Source organism: Sebastes fasciatus, chromosome 13, assembly GCF_043250625.1.
Source record: "Sebastes fasciatus isolate fSebFas1 chromosome 13, fSebFas1.pri, whole genome shotgun sequence".
Classification (NCBI taxonomy): Eukaryota; Metazoa; Chordata; class Actinopteri; order Perciformes; family Sebastidae; genus Sebastes; species Sebastes fasciatus.
Window position 1 is genome coordinate 3965444 of NC_133807.1, and position 21057 is coordinate 3986500.

Here is a 21057-nt window from a genome sequence, read left to right on the forward strand (position 1 = left end):
AAAGATAGTATTGAGTGGGCTAGGTAAGTAAGGAGAACGACAGGTAGAGTAGGTAAGTGAGGGAGATGACAATACATGGGCAAGGATGAGTAGTTACAGTAAGTGAAGTTTGTTTGGTGAGTGACAGGTCGATCACGCTGAGTGACAGCTGGACTAAACATAACACTAGCTCCATTCTACGTTTCATGCTTAAAATATCTAGGAGACATAAACATGATGTTCTTTCTTTATTTGTTGACATTTGCCATTTTATGGGTTCTTCACAAATGAAGAAAGAACATCTGTATTTACAACAAATAATCCATATGAATAATAAGCATAAACAGAAATGAGTCTCTGACAATTCATTCATGCTGGTGCAGACACACAGACACTGTGCTTCATTAATGAAGCATTAATAACCGTAATGAAGGGCATGAAGTCATGCTTCTCTTAGTGTACCCATGCACACTTAACTCCACACAAATACTGGTGTTTCTGTAGCCTGAACCGAGAAAGGTTCCAGTCAGGCCAAATATATACACACACACTTGCAGTTAGAGAATTTCCTGGAGGATTACCAGTGTGGGAAATGAAGTCAGGCATTCAGGGTGATACCATTTAACTTAAAGTCAATCCCAGTTGTTTGTGCAGTGTCGTGCGAAGCATAAGGTCTGCAATGATCTTTAAATGAGCCATTAATACTAATGTAAGGCAGGCTTTTCACTACCTTAACTATAACCTTACTTATAACTTAATTAAACTCCTGTAGGGCTGTGGGTAGAATAAGAGCACGGGGAGAGCTTGGTCTGGTCAACAGGATCCACATTTTAATCACCCAACTCAGCCTAGGACAAAACACAAGGTGGCCCATCACTTCATATCCCTCCGCCAATCTAAACCATCACTCCTCCCACAGGCACGCAAGGTGCGCCAAACCATATAGTTCCATGCTCTAAATTAAAGAGCAGAATACAAAATGTACACTGTATAAAATATGTCTTTATAAAAATAAATCTAATCTTACATTCTTCCCCCTCTTCAGATGAAATGTCCTCATTTCAGAGTTTAAGAAAAATAAATCTAGTCTTAAAACTGAAACAAAGAGGAGACAATCAGTACCTTGTAACTGCTGAGTGAATATGGAAACAATAACACATCACATAACCAGATGAATGGAAATAACTTACAAACTTCAATAACATACAGGAAAGTAACTTTCTTTTTTTTTTCACATTTGTTTCAGGTTTTCTTTTTCCTTTTTCTTTTAGTACCTTTATTTGCTTTCTTTTGTTTTTGTCAAACACTGACTATCTGAAAATGTTGCATGCAAACCCTCAATAATCAGGAAATAAATGTCTAGTGTCCCAATAAATGTTCACAATCAGTCCATATCTGTCATTTGAGTGGGAGAGAGATTGCTCACAGCAAGAGCCGCTGGGGTCTCCGAACAACCCGTCCAGAACGTGTCGTTGATGGGTCACCGGTCCGTGTCCCAACAGGCACTGCTGGAGCGGTGTTAGTCCTTTGGATCTGTTGCGGGTGGACTCGTGACACCCGTCCTGAAGGTCTCCGCAGCAGGGGAACAGAGAGGCAGGCAGGAGCAGAAGCCTGACCAGTGTCAGATGGTCCAGGGTATATGGGGAGCGAACCAGACAATGACGTATACCTCGGGAGAGTGTCCATAGGTAGCTGAGGCACAGGTAGATTCACTGGTGCTGAAGATGTATCCCAAGTGGATCGATAAGGCTTCAATCGATCATAGTGAATTACTTTTGATCCAGCTTGTGGACGTTTCAAATCCAAGAGTTTGTATACAAGTCCCTCGTTATTTGACGAGACAACTTTGTATGGTCCAGTCCAGTTAGGGTCAAGTTTCTTTCTTTGTGTAGTGGGATCGTCCATCCAGACCAGATCTCCACATTTATAAGGTTTAAACTTGACATGCTTGTTGAAGTAGTACTCACGCTTGAGTCTCTGGTCCTCACGATGAGAGCGAACAGCTTGAAAAACGGTGTCAAGCCGTTTCACCAGTTCTGAACCGTAGTTCTGTGGAGTCTGTGATTCCACTGGCGTCGAAAGAGCCACATTAGCCGGAACACGGGGATCTCTGCCATGAGCAAGGAAATAAGGCGAGTATCCAGTGCTAGAATGTGGAGTTGAGTTAAAGGAGAGAACAACTGCTGGCAAATAATGGTCCCATTCACCTCCATGCTGATGAATGAGTTTAGCCAACTGTTGTTTCAGAGTTCGGTTAAATCTCTCAACCATCCCATTTCCACGGGGGTGATATGGTGAGGTTCTTTTATTTTTGATGTTCAGTCTCTGACATATTGTTTGAATGATTTCAGATTCATATTGTCGTCCCTGATCTGAAAATAGTTCTTCTGGAACTCCATGTTCAGGAATGTATCTCTCACAAAGTAGCTGTGCTACAGTAGCAGCTTTCTGATCTGACATAGGAAAAGCATTAACATACTTTGTAAAATGATCTTGTACTACAAGCACATACTTATGTCCATGTGATGTGAGTGGGAGCTCAGTAATATCTGTGCACACAAACTGGAAAGGTTTTTCTGCTTGTATGGATTGCAGAGGAGCTCTGTGTTGTGGTACAGGTTTTCTGTAAGCTTCACATGTATGACACGTATCACAAAAGTTATCAATATCAGACCTCATGGTTGGCCAATAGCACATAGTTAGGGCTTTCTTGAATGTGCGCTCAGCACTGTAATGACCAGAACTGGGATTACCATGGAGAATGTTCATTGTCTCTGTGATTAGTGAGGTGGGAATCAGCACTTGGTTCACCACTGGCTGTCCTGGTGCAATGTGAGCCTCTCGACAGAGTAAGTCATTACACAGCACAAGTTTAGGGAACTGCCACCAGAGTTTTCTCAGAATTTTCCCTTTTACATGTCTGAGGTATGGTCGTTTGTTTTTCTGTACCCATGTGTACACTTCAGAGAGAATGGGGTCAGAAAGTTGTTTAGATAAAATGTCATTTCCTTGAGTAGAAAGTGTGTGTTGCAACATTTCAATACCCTCATTTGTTTGAACAACAGCAGTGACTTTTACTGAAGAGCACACCTGAGCTGTTGTGGTAGAGGCAGCAGGAGGTTGCACAGGCAAATTGTGCAACTGTGGAACTGGAGGTGACGTTTTCATTTTGACAGGAGAGGAGTGGTTATCCTGGGAGGGAGGCGTTGTTTCCTCCGGAACCACTGGGTCCTGTTGTGAGAGGGGAATCCGTGACATTGCATCAGCGTTTGTGTGTTTCTTTCCTTCTTTGTGTATTATTGTCCATTGATAAGGATCCAACTCCAAAGCCCAGCGACCTCGTCGTCCTGTGGGGTCGAGTGTGACATCCAGTTTCCGTAGACTGAGGAGTGGACGATGATCAGTGATGATTGTAAATGGATTACAACTCAAGTAGTGTCTGAAGTGTCTGACAGACCAGACAATGGCCCAGAGTTCTTTGTCATATGTGGACCATTTCTTTTCCGTGCGGGTCAGAACATGACTTGCATATGCTATAACCCGTTCTTGTCCATTTTGAACCTGAGAGAGCACTGAGCCAACTGCATAGTTAGATGCATCTGCACTGAGAATAAATGGCTGATGAAAGTTTGGAAAAGCCATTATTGGAGGGGAGATGAGTGCATCTTTTAATGTCTGAAATGCAGCTGAACATTCCTCTGTCCATTCAAAGGGCACATGTTTTTGTGTGAGTCTATGAAGAGGAAGAGCAATGAATGCATACTTGTGCACAAAACGTCTGTAATAAGAGCACAATCCCAGAAATGCTCTTACCTCAGTGGGGGATCTTGGAACAGGCCACTCACTTATACGGTGGCTGTTGACTGGGTCCAGTGCCAGTCCATCACGTGAAACAATGTGTCCCATGTATTTAACAGCAGATTTGCAAAAGTCACATTTCTTTGGATTTAGTTTTAAACCCGCTTGTCTGAATCGTGTGAGAATCTCAGTCAGGTTTTGAAGATGATCATCAAAGTTTCGTCCCATACAAATGATGTCATCAAGGTAAATGACACATGTCGTCCAATGGAGACCTCTCAAGACAAGCTCCATTAGTCTCTGAAAAGTTGGTGGTGAGTTTTTCAGACCCATGGGCATCACTTTAAATTGGTAGAGACCATCACTTGTTGTAAATGCTGTTTTAGGTCTGTCTGCAGGATGCATTTCAACTTGCCAGTATCCACTTGACATGTCCATGGTGGAGAAAAACTGAGAGCCAGACAGTGCATCCAAACTATCATCAACTCTCGGGAGAGGATGTGCATCAGTGATGGTAACTGAGTTCAGTTTTCTGAAATCGACACAAAATCTGTACGTGCCATCTTTCTTTTTCACCATGACTACTGGGCTGGCCCAAGGGCTCGTACTGTCCTCAATGACATCCTGAGCTTTAAGCTCCTCCACCTGACGTTGGATTTCTGCTTTCATGGAAGGAGAGGTACGATAGGCTCTTTGTGAGATGGGAGTGTCAGAGCTGGTTACGATTTTGTGCGTGACCAGGTCTGTTCTTCCAAAGTCATGTGAGTGTTGACTGAACACATCAGAGAATGAGGTCAAAGTGTCTGTCAGTGTCTTATGTTGTGCACTTGTAAGGTCGGGGTTTGACATATCAGGCAGTACAGATGGCTTGGAGATCAAAGGCATCTGAATGTTGATATTACAGACAGAACTTTCCATCACATTGTATTCATCGTTGTTGCTGCCAGATGTGGCGTGAAAAGTTCCTATCTGAGTGTCGCAATGTAACATGACTTTCTCACTAGAAGGATTAGCTACTTTCACATAGATGGAACCTTGTTCAGCTTTTGCCACAGTCCATGCAAAACCAGCAGATGAATGATCAGTGTAGTGTGGCTCAAACACACCTGCATAGTCATGAGGTACTAGGCCTTTAAGTGGTACATCTAGTTTAGCAGTGATGACCATCTCTGACATGGCTGGAACTGTAACTGTAGAAGATACTGTAACATTAGTCAGTTTAGGGACATACTGGTGTGGGCTAACCAGTGGCACTACTTTGTCATCTACAATGAGAGCCATGTTGCGAGTATTTACAATAATGCCGTTAGCAACCAGAAAATCCCAGCCTAAAATCAGTGGTTTAGTACAGTTTCTGACAACTTGAAGGGCATGTATCATTGGCTTGTGAGCAATACTTAAATTGACTGAGATTGAGCCAACTGAGTCCAAAGGGTCACCTGTGACACTAGTGAGAGGAACAAACTGTTTCATAATGGGCTTTTTGTGGAGAGAAGGTGTAGACATCCTAAAATCTTCACTGATGACTGAAATGTCAGCTCCAGTGTCAACAAAAGCATGCACAACAGTGTCCTCAATCACAACTGACACATATCTTTTCGACACATCAATCCCAGATAAACTGTCTCTGGTAAAGTCAGTAGGCGTGGCATTACTGTCTTCATGGGCCTGGGTAACGTCAATAGCTGGCAATTGGCCCCCATTGTCAACTACTTGTAGTTTACCTGGTTGGTGTGAGAAGGAGAATGGAAGCGTACATGTCCAGGACTAGGAGAGTGATGAGAGCGATGAGAGGGATGTCTGTCCTCACGGCGTTCAGGAGAGCGGCCACGCTCGGTGTAGTCCCTGGTTGATGGGCTGTAGCCACGTGCATGGCGCTCAGATGATCCAGAACGATTGTGGGAATCCCGTCTGTCATACTTGTCTCTTTCATACCTTGAAGGTCTGTAGGAGCGATCACGAGCTGAGTATCGGTCATAGGAAGAGTCTCTGTAGGTGTTTCTGTCTGAGGAATAGTAATGGCTGCGGCCTCGTCCACCATCAGGAGTGGGGCTCCGCTGATGAGATCTGTAGTCTGATGAGCCGCGTCGTGTATCATGTCGCTGGCGTTGCACCTCTAGCTGTAGCTGCTCAACTTTTTCTGAAAGTGTATCCAGTGTCTTCTGCATTTTTCGAAGATCATCTGAGGTGGCAGAGTGGACACCGAGAGAAGTGGAAGATGCAGAAAGGTGAGTGGATGTTAAGGGAGGGGCAGGAGATGCGCCAGATGCCTGAGAAAAACATGGCAGAGTGTTGGTAGATGAAAACACCCTGCTAGCATGATGGGCAGTCTCAATCTGTAGTGCAAACTGAAGAGCAGTTTCCAGTGTCTTCACACCATGCTCATGACAACGCAGCTGAAGATATGGCTCAATTCCAGAGATGAAGCGTCTGAATTTTTCTCCATCTTTAGCATGTTGTCCATATGTGGGAAAAGCTTCCTCCACTAGTCTGCAAATTTCAGCAGCAAATACTGGAAGAGCCTCACCAGGCAGGCGAGTGCGTGCATTGACGTAACTTTGAAATGTAGACAGATAAGCAGTCTGTCCAAAAACAGCTTTCAGTTTTTCTTTAACTGCAGTGTAGTCAGATTTTGTTGCATCAGGTAGGCTATCCCAGTAGCTAAAAGCAGCACCACCAAGGCGTGTAGGTAGCAGCTTAGCCAAACTGTCTTCATCATCATAATTAGGAGTAGCCTCTACAGTCACTTCAAAACGTCTGCACCATTTTGAAAAATCCTCATTTCCATCTCCCATAAAAGCATGAGGAAAATCCCCCTTACAGTACTGTGGCATAACATGGCTAGAGCCGGGAGGGAAGGGCAGTTGGTTCCAAACGTCACTTTGACTGGTCATGGTTAATTACAGCGATCACTGTTTAAACTGACAGGGCCACGGCTCTTCAAAGTGTAGTGAAAGTTCAGAATAGGCACATGTAGCTTAACAGTCTTAGCTTTGGTGAGCTAGGCCAGTCCACTTTGACGTTGTAGCATCCAGAGTAACACGTCAACAACTTTACCATGCGACCGTCCCACGCGGAGAAGTTCACAAGCAGCACTCCACATGAAGCAGCGTGAAAATCCACGAGGAGAGCAGAAAAAGTTATGTCCACGTTGCCAGTCTCTGTAACTCACTTATATCTTCCTTTGTTGTTATCTTGATGATTTAATGTCCAAAAAAAAAAGTTTGTTTTATTCCACCAGCACACTGACCGAGTCACTACATTAGCGTTAGCTTGAAGCAGGAGCAGTCCACGGTGAGGAGGGAGAGGGGGAAAAAAATGGCGCTGTCGTCTACAGGCCGTCCGCTCGTTAGTCCCCGGCACAACTCAAAACTCTGCTGAAAGCAGTCCACAAACCCGCTGCCACCAGTGTAAGGCAGGCTTTTCACTACCTTAACTATAACCTTACTTATAACTTAATTAAACTCCTGTAGGGCTGTGGGTAGAATAAGAGCACGGGGAGAGCTTGGTCTGGTCAACAGGATCCACATTTTAATCACCCAACTCAGCCTAGGACAAAACACAAGGTGGCCCATCACTTCATATCCCTCCGCCAATCTAAACCATCACTCCTCCCACAGGCACGCAAGGTGCGCCAAACCATATAGTTCCATGCTCTAAATTAAAGAGCAGAATACAAAATGTACACTGTATAAAATATGTCTTTATAAAAATAAATCTAATCTTACACTAACACACACTGAGGGTCAAGTAGAGTTTGATCATTAAACTAAATACTGTATATTACTGCCTACACAGTGCAATGTTACAGTATATAATAGGTTCCCACTGCCTGTTGAGCGACTGCCCAAAAGTGATCCAAGCAAATCTCCTTGGGTGGCCTCCAGGAACCCCTTGAGGGTGAAACATAGGCGCAGTTTGAACTTTAAGGTTGGGGGTTCACAGAAATAAAAAAAATCAAGAGGAAATGTAATGTGTGCAACAGAGATGTTGTTTACACAAAAATTAATAAACAGCCACCACGCGGTCCATTTTTATACCCTGACTAATTTGCCCAATGAGTGATGGAATATTGCGAGAATTACCATAGAAACCGAACTCCCACAAACCGCAAAACCCAACAGTAAACCAGAGATTAGCCTTGCAGGCTCGTTGATAGACCTGCAGTAGGATACCCGGTGGTGTCTAATAGCATATATTGAGCAAAAATTCCATAATAACCTTTCAGCATATTGTAATTCAAGTGTTCTGAGAGATAACTAGACTTCTGTTCCTCCTCATGGCTCTGCTTTCAGGCTTTAGAAAATCTAGCCTGTGACGGGAGACTTTGACCAATCACAGGTCATTTCATTGAGAGAGCGTTCCTATTGGCTGTGCTCCGGTCATGTGACCGGAACTTGGCGTTCCTTCAACAGATTTCACCATAACGGCGGCGTCACAAACTTTCTCATTTTACAGCTAAACCGTGCACTACAAGATGATTCTGAGAACATTTGAGGAAAGCAATAGGCATTACAGTAACAGAATATTGATTCATATTTGATCAGCGCTGCCTAGTTTGACCGTTTGATCAGAGTTTGCTGGACAGCAGACCTCAGATCAGCTCTTACTGCTTGTTTTCCACCGGTCTGTGAAATCTTGCAGATGCTGTCAAGAGCACCGGAGGACACCGGAGTACACCGGAACACACAGAGGAACAAGGTTTTTTTCAGGTTACCTGTTTCATGTACTACTGTCAGGATATAGCGACCGACAAATAACTTTTTTTAATCATATTTGCTCCAATCTAGCCTACTTCAGCTTTAAGACGGCTTGCTAAAATCAACCAGTCACACTTTTTTGTTTCATCATTTCCAGTCCCCTTCTCTCTCCCCACAATTCCTGTTCCGTTCCATCTAAAAAATGCAAGAAAAACATATTCTTGCTGTTAGCCTGTTCCCAGTGCTATTTAACGGCACATCATCACAGTATACCCACTACAATAAACTAGAATACACCAGAGATATAAATACACAATATGTTCAATAGATAGCCAAACATTGACAGTGCAGCATTTACAGTAGCTTCATGATTGATGAATAGTGTTTTACAAACCTGCAATTAAGTGTTAAACTGACAAACTTTAAAATGCACGCATTACGAAGCTTCATTGAAAACGTTTCCATTCAAGGACAGTCAGATGGAACAATTACAATTACAAAATTGACGGTATAAATAAACTTTTGATTAATTACCAATCTGTATTCTGTTCAATTTAAGCATGCAAGAATAAATAAAGGAGTTTTACATCTTTTAATTCCCAAATACTTAGATATCAGTGGTATAAATAAAGCTAATTCAGCTTCTACCTTCTAGCATTTCATCAGTTACCACCAGTGAAAAAAAAGCTGAGGAATGCTTTTTAAATTGTTGGAGTAATTAAAAACTGAAATTCATCCAGTAGCACACGGGGTAAAGTCTGTCATTCATGATTGGTTCTAGATATCTTGGTACCAGCGGACAGATTGGACAGACATGTGAAATGGTTTAAATATGCAGTCCATACGTGCTGTACACTACGTGTGCAGTGTGTGAGGTTAGGAATTTATCATGATCTTTTACAAGGCCCCCTGAGCAGCTGTTTATGAACTGTAAAGGTGCTCCAGGTAAGATTTTTATGTCAGAATCCAGCTGTCTAATCAGCATAAATAACACAATGGGTCCACTCACCAATAGCTGCTGAACATTCACTTTATTTTCCAAATGGTCAGTGATAAAATATCTACATGTAGTAGGCTATTACCCAGTTGTCTCTGCTAACTTTGTCAGCTACTGAAGTCTTTACGGCATGATATAGAAAAGGATTGTATTGTGTGTACTATGCAGTGTACTATTAAAATGTTTCTATACAGACGATGTTCAGTTCCCACACCAGATGGGATATATATAATCCCAACATTGTCTTCCACAAACGGGAAAAACCTGACAGTAAACCAGAGATGAGCCTGGTTCGTTGATAAACCTACAGTAGGCTACCCCATGGGGTCTAATCATGAACCGTACGCCTGTGACAGGCACATTAAGCAGCACGTGGCTTCTGCGGAACCTTTTTTGTTTTTTTATTTCGGCGTCCATGTTAACAGGTTAGAGCAACCACGCTGCCCGCGTGAGCAGCGCGACTCAGCTGCGTGTCAGCTGCGTCTCTTCTAGATATTTGAGGTCTTGCTTATTTTTACCGTGAGCTACGCGTGGTTCACAGCAACAACAGACAGTGAAAGTGATTTTTTGACTGTATATTGAGATCATGTCAGCAACATTACTACACTTTCAATGTGTGTATTTGTAGAATATGTCACGGACGTGAAAAAAAAGTAAAGATTTATTGTAAAATCAACACTTCCTGCTTTCATTTCAAAATAAAAGCCCTTGAGTGTTTTTTCTGTGGACAAAATTCCTTCATTTTTATCACAAGGCTTTTATTCCGAAATATGTGCAGAACAGCGTTGTAGAACATGCAGTGACTTGGAGAGCTCCATAAATGAATAAAGTACTGGCTTTTAACTGTGGATTATTAATATTATTTACAATGAGCACACGCTTCTTCAACTTTTTCTGTCTAAAATAAATATAAATTACATATATAATGAACTGAAATGGCCATTATGAAAGGCAAACTCAATGTAGAAAGAAAGGGCTGGCAGCAGCAGTCCAGCAGCAGCAGCAGTCCAGCAGCAGCCACAACGCTGCAAGTGTGGACGTCACACACGTGAAAAACGCAGCCATTCAGCGAGGCTGCCGCCACGCACTGCTGACGTTCCCCTTATAGACAGAGTGTTATCCTTCCAAAGGACCCCTTACAAGACACCAGTGAGCATAGTTTCAATTGTATTATTTTCTTTTTTTTGCTTTATTATGTATGACTTGTATTTCCAAAAAAAACATGGTATAGATATATGGGTTAAATGGAAATTGTTAAAACCTATTAAAAATATAGTTATCTTTGCCCCAAAGCACATGTTACAGAGCAGTGTATAGTGGTGTCCCCATGTTCTAACTCTGCAATGAAGCTGGCGGGTGAAGTGTTATCGTGTTCAATAGACATGATGGCAAGAACTGTAAAAATAATACCCAGGTTGTAAAACAAATAAAGGACGTTTTCCTTAAAGCTAATGCTAACCTCTGCAGGTGATCCAGAAAGCGGCAGCGCGACTGGTCTTCAACCAACCCAGAACAGCACACGTCACTCTGCTGTTCATATCCCTCCGCTGGCTCCCAGTTGCCGCTCGCATCAAATTCAAAGCCCAGTTGCTCGCTTACATAACAGCAACAAAAACAGCTCCCTCCTGCCTGAACTCCCTCATCCAGGTCTACACTCCCTCCCTCCTGCCTGAACTCCTTCATCCAGGTCTACACTCCCTCCGTCCTACCTGAACTCCCTCATCCAGGTCTACACTCCCTCCGTCCTACCTGAACTCCCTCATCCAGGTCTACACTCCCTCCGTCCTACCTGAACTCCCTCATCCAGGTCTACACTCCCTCCGTCCTACCTGAACTCCCTCATCCAGGTCTACACTCCCTCCGTCCTACCTGAACTCCCTCATCCAGGTCTACACTCCCTCCGTCCTACCTGAACTCCCTCATCCAGGTCTAAACTCCCTTCGTCCTACCTGAACTCCCTCATCCAGGTCTACACTCCCTCCGTCCTACCTGAACTCCCTCATCCAGGTCTACACTCCCTCCGTCCTACCTGAACTCCCTCATCCAGGTCTACACTCCCTCCGTCCTACCTGAACTCCCTCATCCAGGTCTAAACTCCCTTTGTCCTACCTGAACTCCCTCATCCAGGTCTACACTCCCTCCGTCCTACCTGAACTCCCTCATCCAGGTCTACACTCCCTCCGTCCTACCTGAACTCCCTCATCCAGGTCTACACTCCCTCCGTCCTACCTGAACTCCCTCATCCAGGTCTAAACTCCCTTCGTCCTACCTGAACTCCCTCATCCAGGTCTACACTCCCTCCGGTTATAACTAGATGGTGAATCAGAAGACAACTAAACTATAAAACATTTAATCTGTGATCTGCTTCACTCCGGTATGAAACTCTAGTGATGTTGATGTATCAGATCAGTCTGATCAGCAGCAGCGTCCAATCAATAACTGATATCCAATAAGGGGGCGTGTCGGTCGGATATAAACTTCCGTGGAGGAGACACTGGAGGATGCACTGGTGTATCCTCGCTCATAGCTCCTCCAGCAAGCCTCCTCGCTCCTCGATCCACGATCCTCGATGCGCATTTTATGAATTGGGACGTCCTTCAAGATGGATCGCTGAGATCGATTTCCGGGTCACAGCCGGACGGCCGAGGAGCGAGGAGACGAGGAGGCAAAAAATGGTGAAATGAGATGCAGCTCAGGTAGAGCTAAACAGGAAGCTATTAAACAGGAAGTGACTACACAGGAAGTGACTACACAGGAAGTGACTACACAGGAAGTGACATCGTGGAATGACAGGAACTGACAAATAATATGAATTTACACATGAATTTCTTTTTAACTATAAAGTAATTATTTCCATCTCGTTTGATTACATATAATTGCTCAAATAAGACGTGAGAAAATAAATTAAAAGCCTTGAAAGGCACAACAATAATGTTTGATGTAAAATAAACCAACAGAACTGATTAAGATGCATACTCTAGATTTTATATTCACTAATCATGTACACACTGGAAAATTACAGTTCTATGAGATACTCTGCTAGATTTCACATTACATGACTGAACACAGACACATAAAGTCGCCCGTGGAGCTTCTTCCCCTCAGAAATCAGTGTTGAAGAGGTCGATATCACCACCTTTCATGTTCTGTTGTTCCTGCTGGAGCTGCTTTCTGCCAGCAGATGTCACCGTTCCCTCTGTTTTACCCCAAAGGTGGTTTATCTGAATGGATGCAGTGAACACTGAACTGATGATGTGAATGCTTTCTTTCTGACTGACTTGTTTTGTAAAGGTTAAGTGTCATCATGATGTATTTAAACTTGATTTAAAATGATGGAAACTGGATTTGAAATTAAACTCAGCAAACAAGTTGCACAAACGCCCACTTAGACTCAAGTATGAACTGATTAGAGTTTGGTGGTCAAAGGTCAAAGGTCACTGTGACCTCACAAAACACATTTTTGGCCATAACTCAAGAATTCATATGCTAATTATGACAATCTCACACAGATGTTTTTTATGATAAAATGATGAAGTGATGACATTTCCGACAGACATGGATTTAAACTGCACCTTGACTGGTTGGGGGAAGCAGACAACCGTGAGGCGGATATTCTCGTTTTTTCTTTTCCAAGACAAAACAAGTTTATTTATTTCATCTATGTTTAAGTATTTTGAGTCAACTCATTTTAAAATAAGTTAGCTAACTTTACGATATTAACAAAGAAATGTAATTAACGTTAGTGTTAATGGTCACTTTCATTTTTTAAAACTTAAACATGTTTCTGTGGTTTTCTGTCCACATCTTAAGATGAACAAATATCTGTTACTGCAATGGACAGTGAACTCATCATTGTAGTAAAGATGAGACTGCAGGTATTTTGTCATATTAGTATTCAACAACTGTCTTTGACAGAACCTCTTTAACATCTCACACAATAAATAAAAGTTCAGTGTTCCTCAGCAGGGAGAGAAAACTGCATGTTCATATGTTATAATAAGTGCAGCAGTATATTCTAGTATACTTTACAGTCCCAGTAGCTACAGTTTGTGCCTCATGTCTTTAGACCTTTAAACTCAAGTCACAGAGCTAAGCAGACTATTTTCTGACTATCTTTGAAAAATCCATAAAATCTTTCATCAGCAACACTTACAGCTGTTTTGAAGACTCCACAAAGACTCTTCTGAACATCTGTTGCAAAATAAAAATACATTTTAATCACTCTACAAAGTTGTGATTGTATTTCCAAATCCAAGTTGCTGGAAACGGCCCGTCCTTGCTCTAAAACACAAGCAAAACATTCACACCTTTTGTATGATATTGGAATTGTATATAGGAAGAAACATCAATATAAACAAATGTAACTCATACGATAATACAAAACATTTTAAAATTGTGCCTCACATTGTACTAACTGAGCAATAAGATGTGTCATTTCTGGCTACCATCTGTGTTTGGATTATGAAAAAGAGTTGCACAGTTGCAATGCATGAAAATGGCTTGAATAATTTTGTATTATGCAACAGACGGAATCATTTTTCATCCAGATATTCAGAAGAATTTAATTTGTATAAGTCTGTAAAAGAAAACAGAACAGAAAAAAATCTTAAGGTTTTATACTAAATAGATTTATTAACATGATTTAAACATAAAGCTGAGATCTCTCCATTCCTACACCACCATGTTCTTGTTTGGTTGGCTTCGGCTATGTTACTAGATTAGGTTTAACACCCTTCATTCACCACACAACCACTCATCCATCTCCTGACAAAGTGATAACACTGATTCACACACCTCATCACCTCACTGTGTTTTTTGGTTATTGTATGTTTAGTAATAAACTTGTTCACCTTTCAGTTTAAATCCGTGTCTCTGCCGTCTCTTGTCATGGCTCACGAGCCGGGTCATGACACTCATAAACACATCAAGTTAAAAAGCTGATCTGTGTGAGCGCACGCACACACACACGCACACGCACACGCGCACACACACACACACACACACACACACACACACACACACACACGCGCACACACACGCACACACACACACACACACACACACACACACACAGATAACTCACCTGACTTCTTGTAAATGGAGAGGGGAGGAGCAACACTCAGCAGGTGATCCAGGTACATGAACAAGAAGAGAACCCTGATTCTTAAAGTGTTCAGTGACTCCATTTTGAGTGCAGAGCAGAAGGATGAAGACGGAAGATTGAAGCAGGGTGAGTGTTAATCCAACATTTAATTATTTCACTGTCAAAGTGTCTGAGTCAGTTTTCTCCCTGTGGACTGTAGAGAGAAATATTAGAATGAACTCAACAGTTTGATTCTTCTGTGAACACAAAGTCATGACTGGCTGAATAATCCTCATTAAACCTGCTGTAACCCAAGAAAACAAGCAGAGATTTAAAGAGAACTGACCAGGTGAATGCTGGATGCTTTTATTATACTGTATACTCTGCGTGTTATGTGTGTGTGTGTGTGTGTGTGTGTGTGTGTGTTACTTTCTGTTCTCTCAGTCTTGCCTGTGACTCTTGCACAAACTTGTTTATGCAAGTAAAATGTTCTGAGCTCACAGTCAGTGTTCCTGTTTAACCTGTCAGACTGACTTCAGATCAGAAGATGAGTGATTATGTGGAGGAAGAGGAGGACAGAGCAAAGTCTCCAGTACCCAGCTGTCTGTCTATGAAGAGTGACTGGTCCATAGGTGAACCTCCAGACTTCAGTAATGAACCTGGACCCTCAGACACAAAGTAAGAGAGCTGCTATATTCGACTTTCCGCACAAATGTATTTGCCAACTAAAATGTAACAAACCTCGTCAAATAAACTCTTCCTCTTAGTATCTGTGACAGCTGTCAGTCACCTAGAAAAGATGTAATCTAATCTAATAATAGTGTCTAATAGTCTAATAGTCTGGTGGCTTTGAAGAGAGCGATATACTGTAACGGCTTCAGTTCCCCGTCAGAAAGGACTGTCTGACAGCGAGGTAAAGCGGCTGTGGACGGAAGCAGCAGAAAAAATTATTTTTGCCACCTAATATACTGTTTATATATATATATATATATATATATATTTGTTTAATTCTACGCTATATTTAGAATATTTTTTCTGCTTTACCTCGCGATCAGACAGCCCTTTCTGTGGGGAACTTAGGCCATTTTATCACTGTCTTCAAAGCCACCAGACTCCATTCACAAAAACAGTAACTTTACCTCTCAGAACACAGGAGTAGCTGGTCTACCGCTGCGTCGATCGGTTAATTTGTTTGTGTTATTGTGTGACTTTCTGATCTGAACTAACGTGGCGTCCACAACAGTACATCGCTTAGCTTCCTGCCGGTACTCCTGTCTGCTTCTCCTAACTGGGAGCACGCCGACCGCCATCTAAGTTACTGTGTGTAGCGTTAATACACTGACTATAAGGATGTATATATACTGTACATGTCGCAGCGTTATCACGCAGAAACCTACATCAGGTCACGATGTGGGAAAAAGTTTTTAGAAGAGCTTGAAGGGAAAACAGCATTTCGACGTTAAAACATACGTACGTAGTGTTCAGATTTGAATACATAAGGAACACCACTGGAAAGATACAGAATGATATAAAAACAAAATGATGCCATGCCAATGCCATGATTTTGTTGATTGTGTGTTTGTATATTACATTTCTACTAAAATGTATTTACTAACTGAAGTTTAACACACTTTTTTCGTGACAGAGAGAGAATTAATTTGTGCATTCTTCCTCTTTGTATCTGTGACAGCTGTCAGTCACCCACAAAAACTGTAATCTAAGAGGATTAATACAAACTTTTGAACCAGATTATTGACAGTAGCAGTAGTTTGTGTGTTTAGAGCTACTGAAATGGCTTTGTCATCAGAGAATTTATCAAGGATTCAAGCAATATGAATAAAATCATCTTGGTGTTTGCAGAGTTCAGTACAGACAGAGAGCAGAGTCTCCAGTACCCAGCTGTCTGTCTATGAAGAGTGACTGGTCCATAGATGAACCTCCAGACTTCAGTAATGAACCTGGACCCTCAGACACAAAGTAAGAGAGCTGCTATATTCGACTTGCTACACAAATGTATTTGCCAACTAAAACTTTACAGACTTCGTCAAATAAACTCTTCCTCTTAGTTTCTGTGACAGCTGTCAGTCACCTAGAAAAGATGTAATCTAATCTAATAATAGTGTCCAATAGTCTAATAGTCTGGTGGCTTTGAAGATAGCGATAAAACGGCTTCAGTTCCCCGTCAGAAAGGGCTTTCTGACAGCGAGGTAAAGCAGCTGTGGACGGAAGCAGCAGAAAAATTTATTTTTGCCACCTAATATACTGTATATATAAACTGGAAAAACAAAGTTCCATAACTTGTGTTTGGTCGATTATTTCTCTGTTGTTACAATGCTAATTGGCATTGTATTTTACATCGTTGGAAAGCCTGTTTATTTACCTTCACAATGATGTCCAACTTGTAAGGATCATGCATTTGTGGGATGAGCAGCACAGCTGATTATGTGGGTAGCGCCCAAGAAAAATTTGCCAAAATGCTCCGTCAATGGTAAACAGTGTATTCTCCTGTTGGTATTGACTCTTGTTTTGAGTTGTTTGGTGGATTGGATGATTGAACTCTCTATCAGTAACAAGGAACAAACAAGACATATTGGCAATTTTACACTTTATTCATTTAATACACCGTCAGGAGCCTCAGTAGCGGTGGAAGATCCATACGCAGCCACAGCAGCCTGGCACCTCCTCCTCATGCTGGTCACCAACCTGGTCACACGTTGCTGTGGGATGGCGTTCCATTCCTCAACCAGGATTCGTTGCAGGTCAGCCAACGAGGTTGTGTTGGTCACTCTAACACGTACAGCACGCCCAAGCTGATCCCACAAGTGTTGAATTGGGTTGAGGTGTGGACTCTTGGCAGGCCGTTCCATTCTCTCTACTCCCACATTGTGGAGGTAGTCTGTGATAACCCTGGCTCTGTGGGGACGAGCGTTGTCATCTTGGAGGATGAAGTTAGGTCCCAGATTGTGGCGATATGGGATCGCCACTGGCTGCAAAATTTCATCCCGATATCTACCTGCATTGAGATGGCCTTCAATGATGACAAGCCTTGTTTTGTCAGTGAGGGAGATGCCGCCCCACACCATGACACTGCCCCCACCAAAAGATGTTACTCCATCGGTGCAACAATCAGCATAGCGTTCTCCGCGTCGTCTCCATACTTTGACCCTGCCATCCAACTTTGGCAGACAGAACCTAGACTCATCACTGAACATGACATTCCCCCACATGTTCATGTTCCATTGTCTGTGTTGTCGACACCAGCGCAAATGGGCCTGACGATGAAGGGCAGTCATTGCAGGCTTCCTGGTAGCCTTATGAGAATACACTGTTTACCATTGGCAGAGCATTTTGGCAAATTTTTCTTGGGCGCTACCCACATAATCAGCTGTGCTGCTCATCCCACAAATGCATGATCCTTACAAGTTGGACATCATTGTGAAGGTAAATAAACAGGCTTTCCAACGATGTAAAATACAATGCCAATTAGCATTTTAACAACAGAGAAATAATCCACCAAACACAAGTTTCCGAACTTTGTTTTTCCAGTTTATATATATTTGTTTAAGTGTACGCTATATTTAGAATATTTTCTCTGCTTTACCTCGCCATTAGACAGCCCTTTCTGTGGGGAACTTAGGCCGTTTTATCACTGTCTTCAAAGCCACCAGACTCCATTCACAAAAACAGTAACTTTACCTCTCAGAACACAGGAGTAGCTGGTCTACCGCTGCATCCATCGGTTAATTTGTTTGTGTTATTGTGTGACTTTCTGATCTGAACTAACGTGGTGTCCACAGCAGTACATCGCTTAGCTTCCTGCCGGGACTCCTGTCTGCTTCTCCAAACTGGGAGCACGCCGACCGCCATCTAAGTTACTGTGTGTAGCGTTAATACACTGACTATAAGGATGTATATATACTGTACATGTGGCAGCGTTATCATTCAGAAACCTACATCAGGTCACGATGTGAGAAAAAGGTTTTAGAAGAGCTTGAAGGGAAAACAGCATTTCGACGTTAAAACATACGTACGTAGTGTTCAGATTTGAATACATAAGGAACACTGCTGGGAAGATACAGAATGATATAAAAACAAAATGATGCCATGCCAATGCCATGCTTTTGTTGATTGTGTGTTTGTATATTACATTTCTACTAAAATGTATTTACTAACTGAAGTTTAACACACTTTTTTCGTGACAGGAAGAGAATTAATTTGTGCATTCTTCCTCTTCGTCTCTGTGACAGCTGTCAGTCACCCAGAAAATCTGTAATCTAAGAGGATTAATACAAACTTTTAAATCAGATTATTGACAGTAGCAGTAGTTTGTGTGTTTAGAGCTAATTAAATGGCTTTGACATCAGAGAATTTATCAAGGATTCATGTGATATGAATAAAATCATCTTGGTGTTTCCAGAGTTCAGTACAGACAGAGAGCAGAGTCTCCAGTACCCAGCTGTCTGTCTATGAAGAGTGACTGGTCCATAGGTGAACCTCCGGACTTCAGTAATGAACCTGGACCCTCAGACACAAAGTAAGAGAGCTGCTACTAACTCATTTACATGACTCATTTTTCAGCTATCTCTGCCAATGTTTGCTGTTGATTTAGTTTTTATGTTAAAGTTTTTATTGAAGTATATTTGCAAACTACAATTTAAACTTTTTGTGACACAGACAAAGCTAAATCATTTGTGCCATTTTCCTCTTAGTATCTGTGACAGCTGTCAGTCACCTAGAAAAGATGTAATCTAATCTAAGAAAACAGCTACAAACGTTTAACCGTCCTTATTGTCAACAGTAGCAGTAGTTTGTGTGTTTAGAGCTACCTTAATGACCTAAAAAAGAGAATTTATCAAGGATTCAAGCAATATGAATATAATCATCTTTATGTTTGCAGAGTTCAGTACAGACAGAGAGCAGAGTCTCCAGTACCCAGCTGTCTGTCTATGAAGAGTGACTGGTCCATAGGTGAACCTCCAGACTTCAGTAATGAACCTGGACCCTCAGACACAAAGTAAGAGAGCTGCTATATTCGACTTTCCGCACAAATGTATTTGCCAACTAAAATTTAACAGACTTCGTCAAATAAACTCTTCCTCTTAGTATCTGTGACAGCTGTCAGTCACCTAGAAAAGATGTAATCTAATCTAATAATAGTGTCAAATAGTCTAATAGTCTGGTGGCTTTGAAGACAGTGATATAACGGCTTCAGTTCCCCGTCAGAAAGGACTGTCTGACAGCGAGGTAAAGCGGCTGTGGACGGAAGCAGCAGAAAAAAATATTTTTGCCACCTAATATACTGTTTATATATATGTATATATATATATATGTATATATATATATATATATATATATATGTATATATATATATATATATATATACATATATATATATATATTTCTTTAAGTGTACGCTATATTTCGAATATTTTCTCTGCTTTACCTCGCCATCAGACAGCCCTTTCTGTGGGGAACTTAGGCCGTTTTATCACTGTCTTCAAAGCCACCAGACTCCATTCACATAAACAGTAACTTTATACTGACTATAAGGAAGTATATATACAGTACATGTGGCAGCGTCATCATGCAGAAACCTACGTCAGGTCACGATGTGGGAAAACGTTTTTAGAAGGGCTTGAAGGGAAAACAGCATTTCGACGTTAAAACATACATACGTAGTGTTCAGATTTGAATACATAAGGAACACTGCTGGGAAGATACAGAACGATGTAAAAACAAAATGATGCCATGCCAATGCCATGATTTTGTTGATTGTGTGTTTGTATATTACATTTCTACTAAAATGTATTTACTAACTGAAGTTTAACACACTTTTTTCGTGACAGGAAGAGAATTAATTAGTGCATTCTTCCTCTTCGTATCTGTGACAGCTGTCAGTCACCCAGAAAAGCTGTAATCTAAGAGGATTAATACAAACTTTTAAACTAGATTATTGACAGTAGCAGTAGTTTGTGTGTTTAGAGCTACTGAAATGGCTTTGTCATCAGAGAATTTATCAAGGATTCATGTGATAAGAATAAAATCATCTTGGTGTCTGCAGAGTTCAGTACAGACAGAGAGCAGAGTCTCCAGTACCCAGCTGTCTGTCTATGAAGAGTGACTGGTCCATAGATGGACCTCCAGACTTCAGTAATGAACCTGGACCCTCAGACACAAAGTAAGAGAGCTGCTATATTCGACTTGCTACACAAATGTATTTGCCAACTAAAACTTTACAGACTTCGTCAAATAAACTCTTCCTCTTAGTTTCTGTGACAGCTGTCAGTCACCTAGAAAAGATGTAATCTAATCTAATAATAGTGTCCAATAGTCTAATAGTCTGGTGGCTTTGAAGATAGCGATAAAACGGCTTCAGTTCCCCGTCAGAAAGGGCTTTCTGACAGCGAGGTAAAGCGGCTGTGGACAGAAGCAGCAGAAAAATGTATTTTTGCCACCTAATATACTGTATATATAAACTGGAAAAACAAAGTTCCATAACT

General features: G+C 41.7%; 1 protein-coding gene across 1 annotated transcript in view; it reads left to right on the forward strand.

Annotated features, from left to right (window-relative positions):
* Positions 1 to 14793: 14793 nt before the first annotated feature.
* Positions 14794 to 21057, forward strand: part of LOC141781478 (uncharacterized) — a 50490-nt gene continuing 44226 nt past the window's right edge. Inside the window, exons 1-5 of the mRNA XM_074657237.1 lie at positions 14794 to 15235; positions 16418 to 16534; positions 18975 to 19091; positions 19455 to 19571; positions 20619 to 20735. Coding sequence (XP_074513338.1) covers positions 15105 to 15235; positions 16418 to 16534; positions 18975 to 19091; positions 19455 to 19571; positions 20619 to 20735 — 599 coding nt within the window. The 5' untranslated portion in view covers positions 14794 to 15104. The remainder of the gene's footprint in view (positions 15236 to 16417; positions 16535 to 18974; positions 19092 to 19454; positions 19572 to 20618; positions 20736 to 21057) is intronic.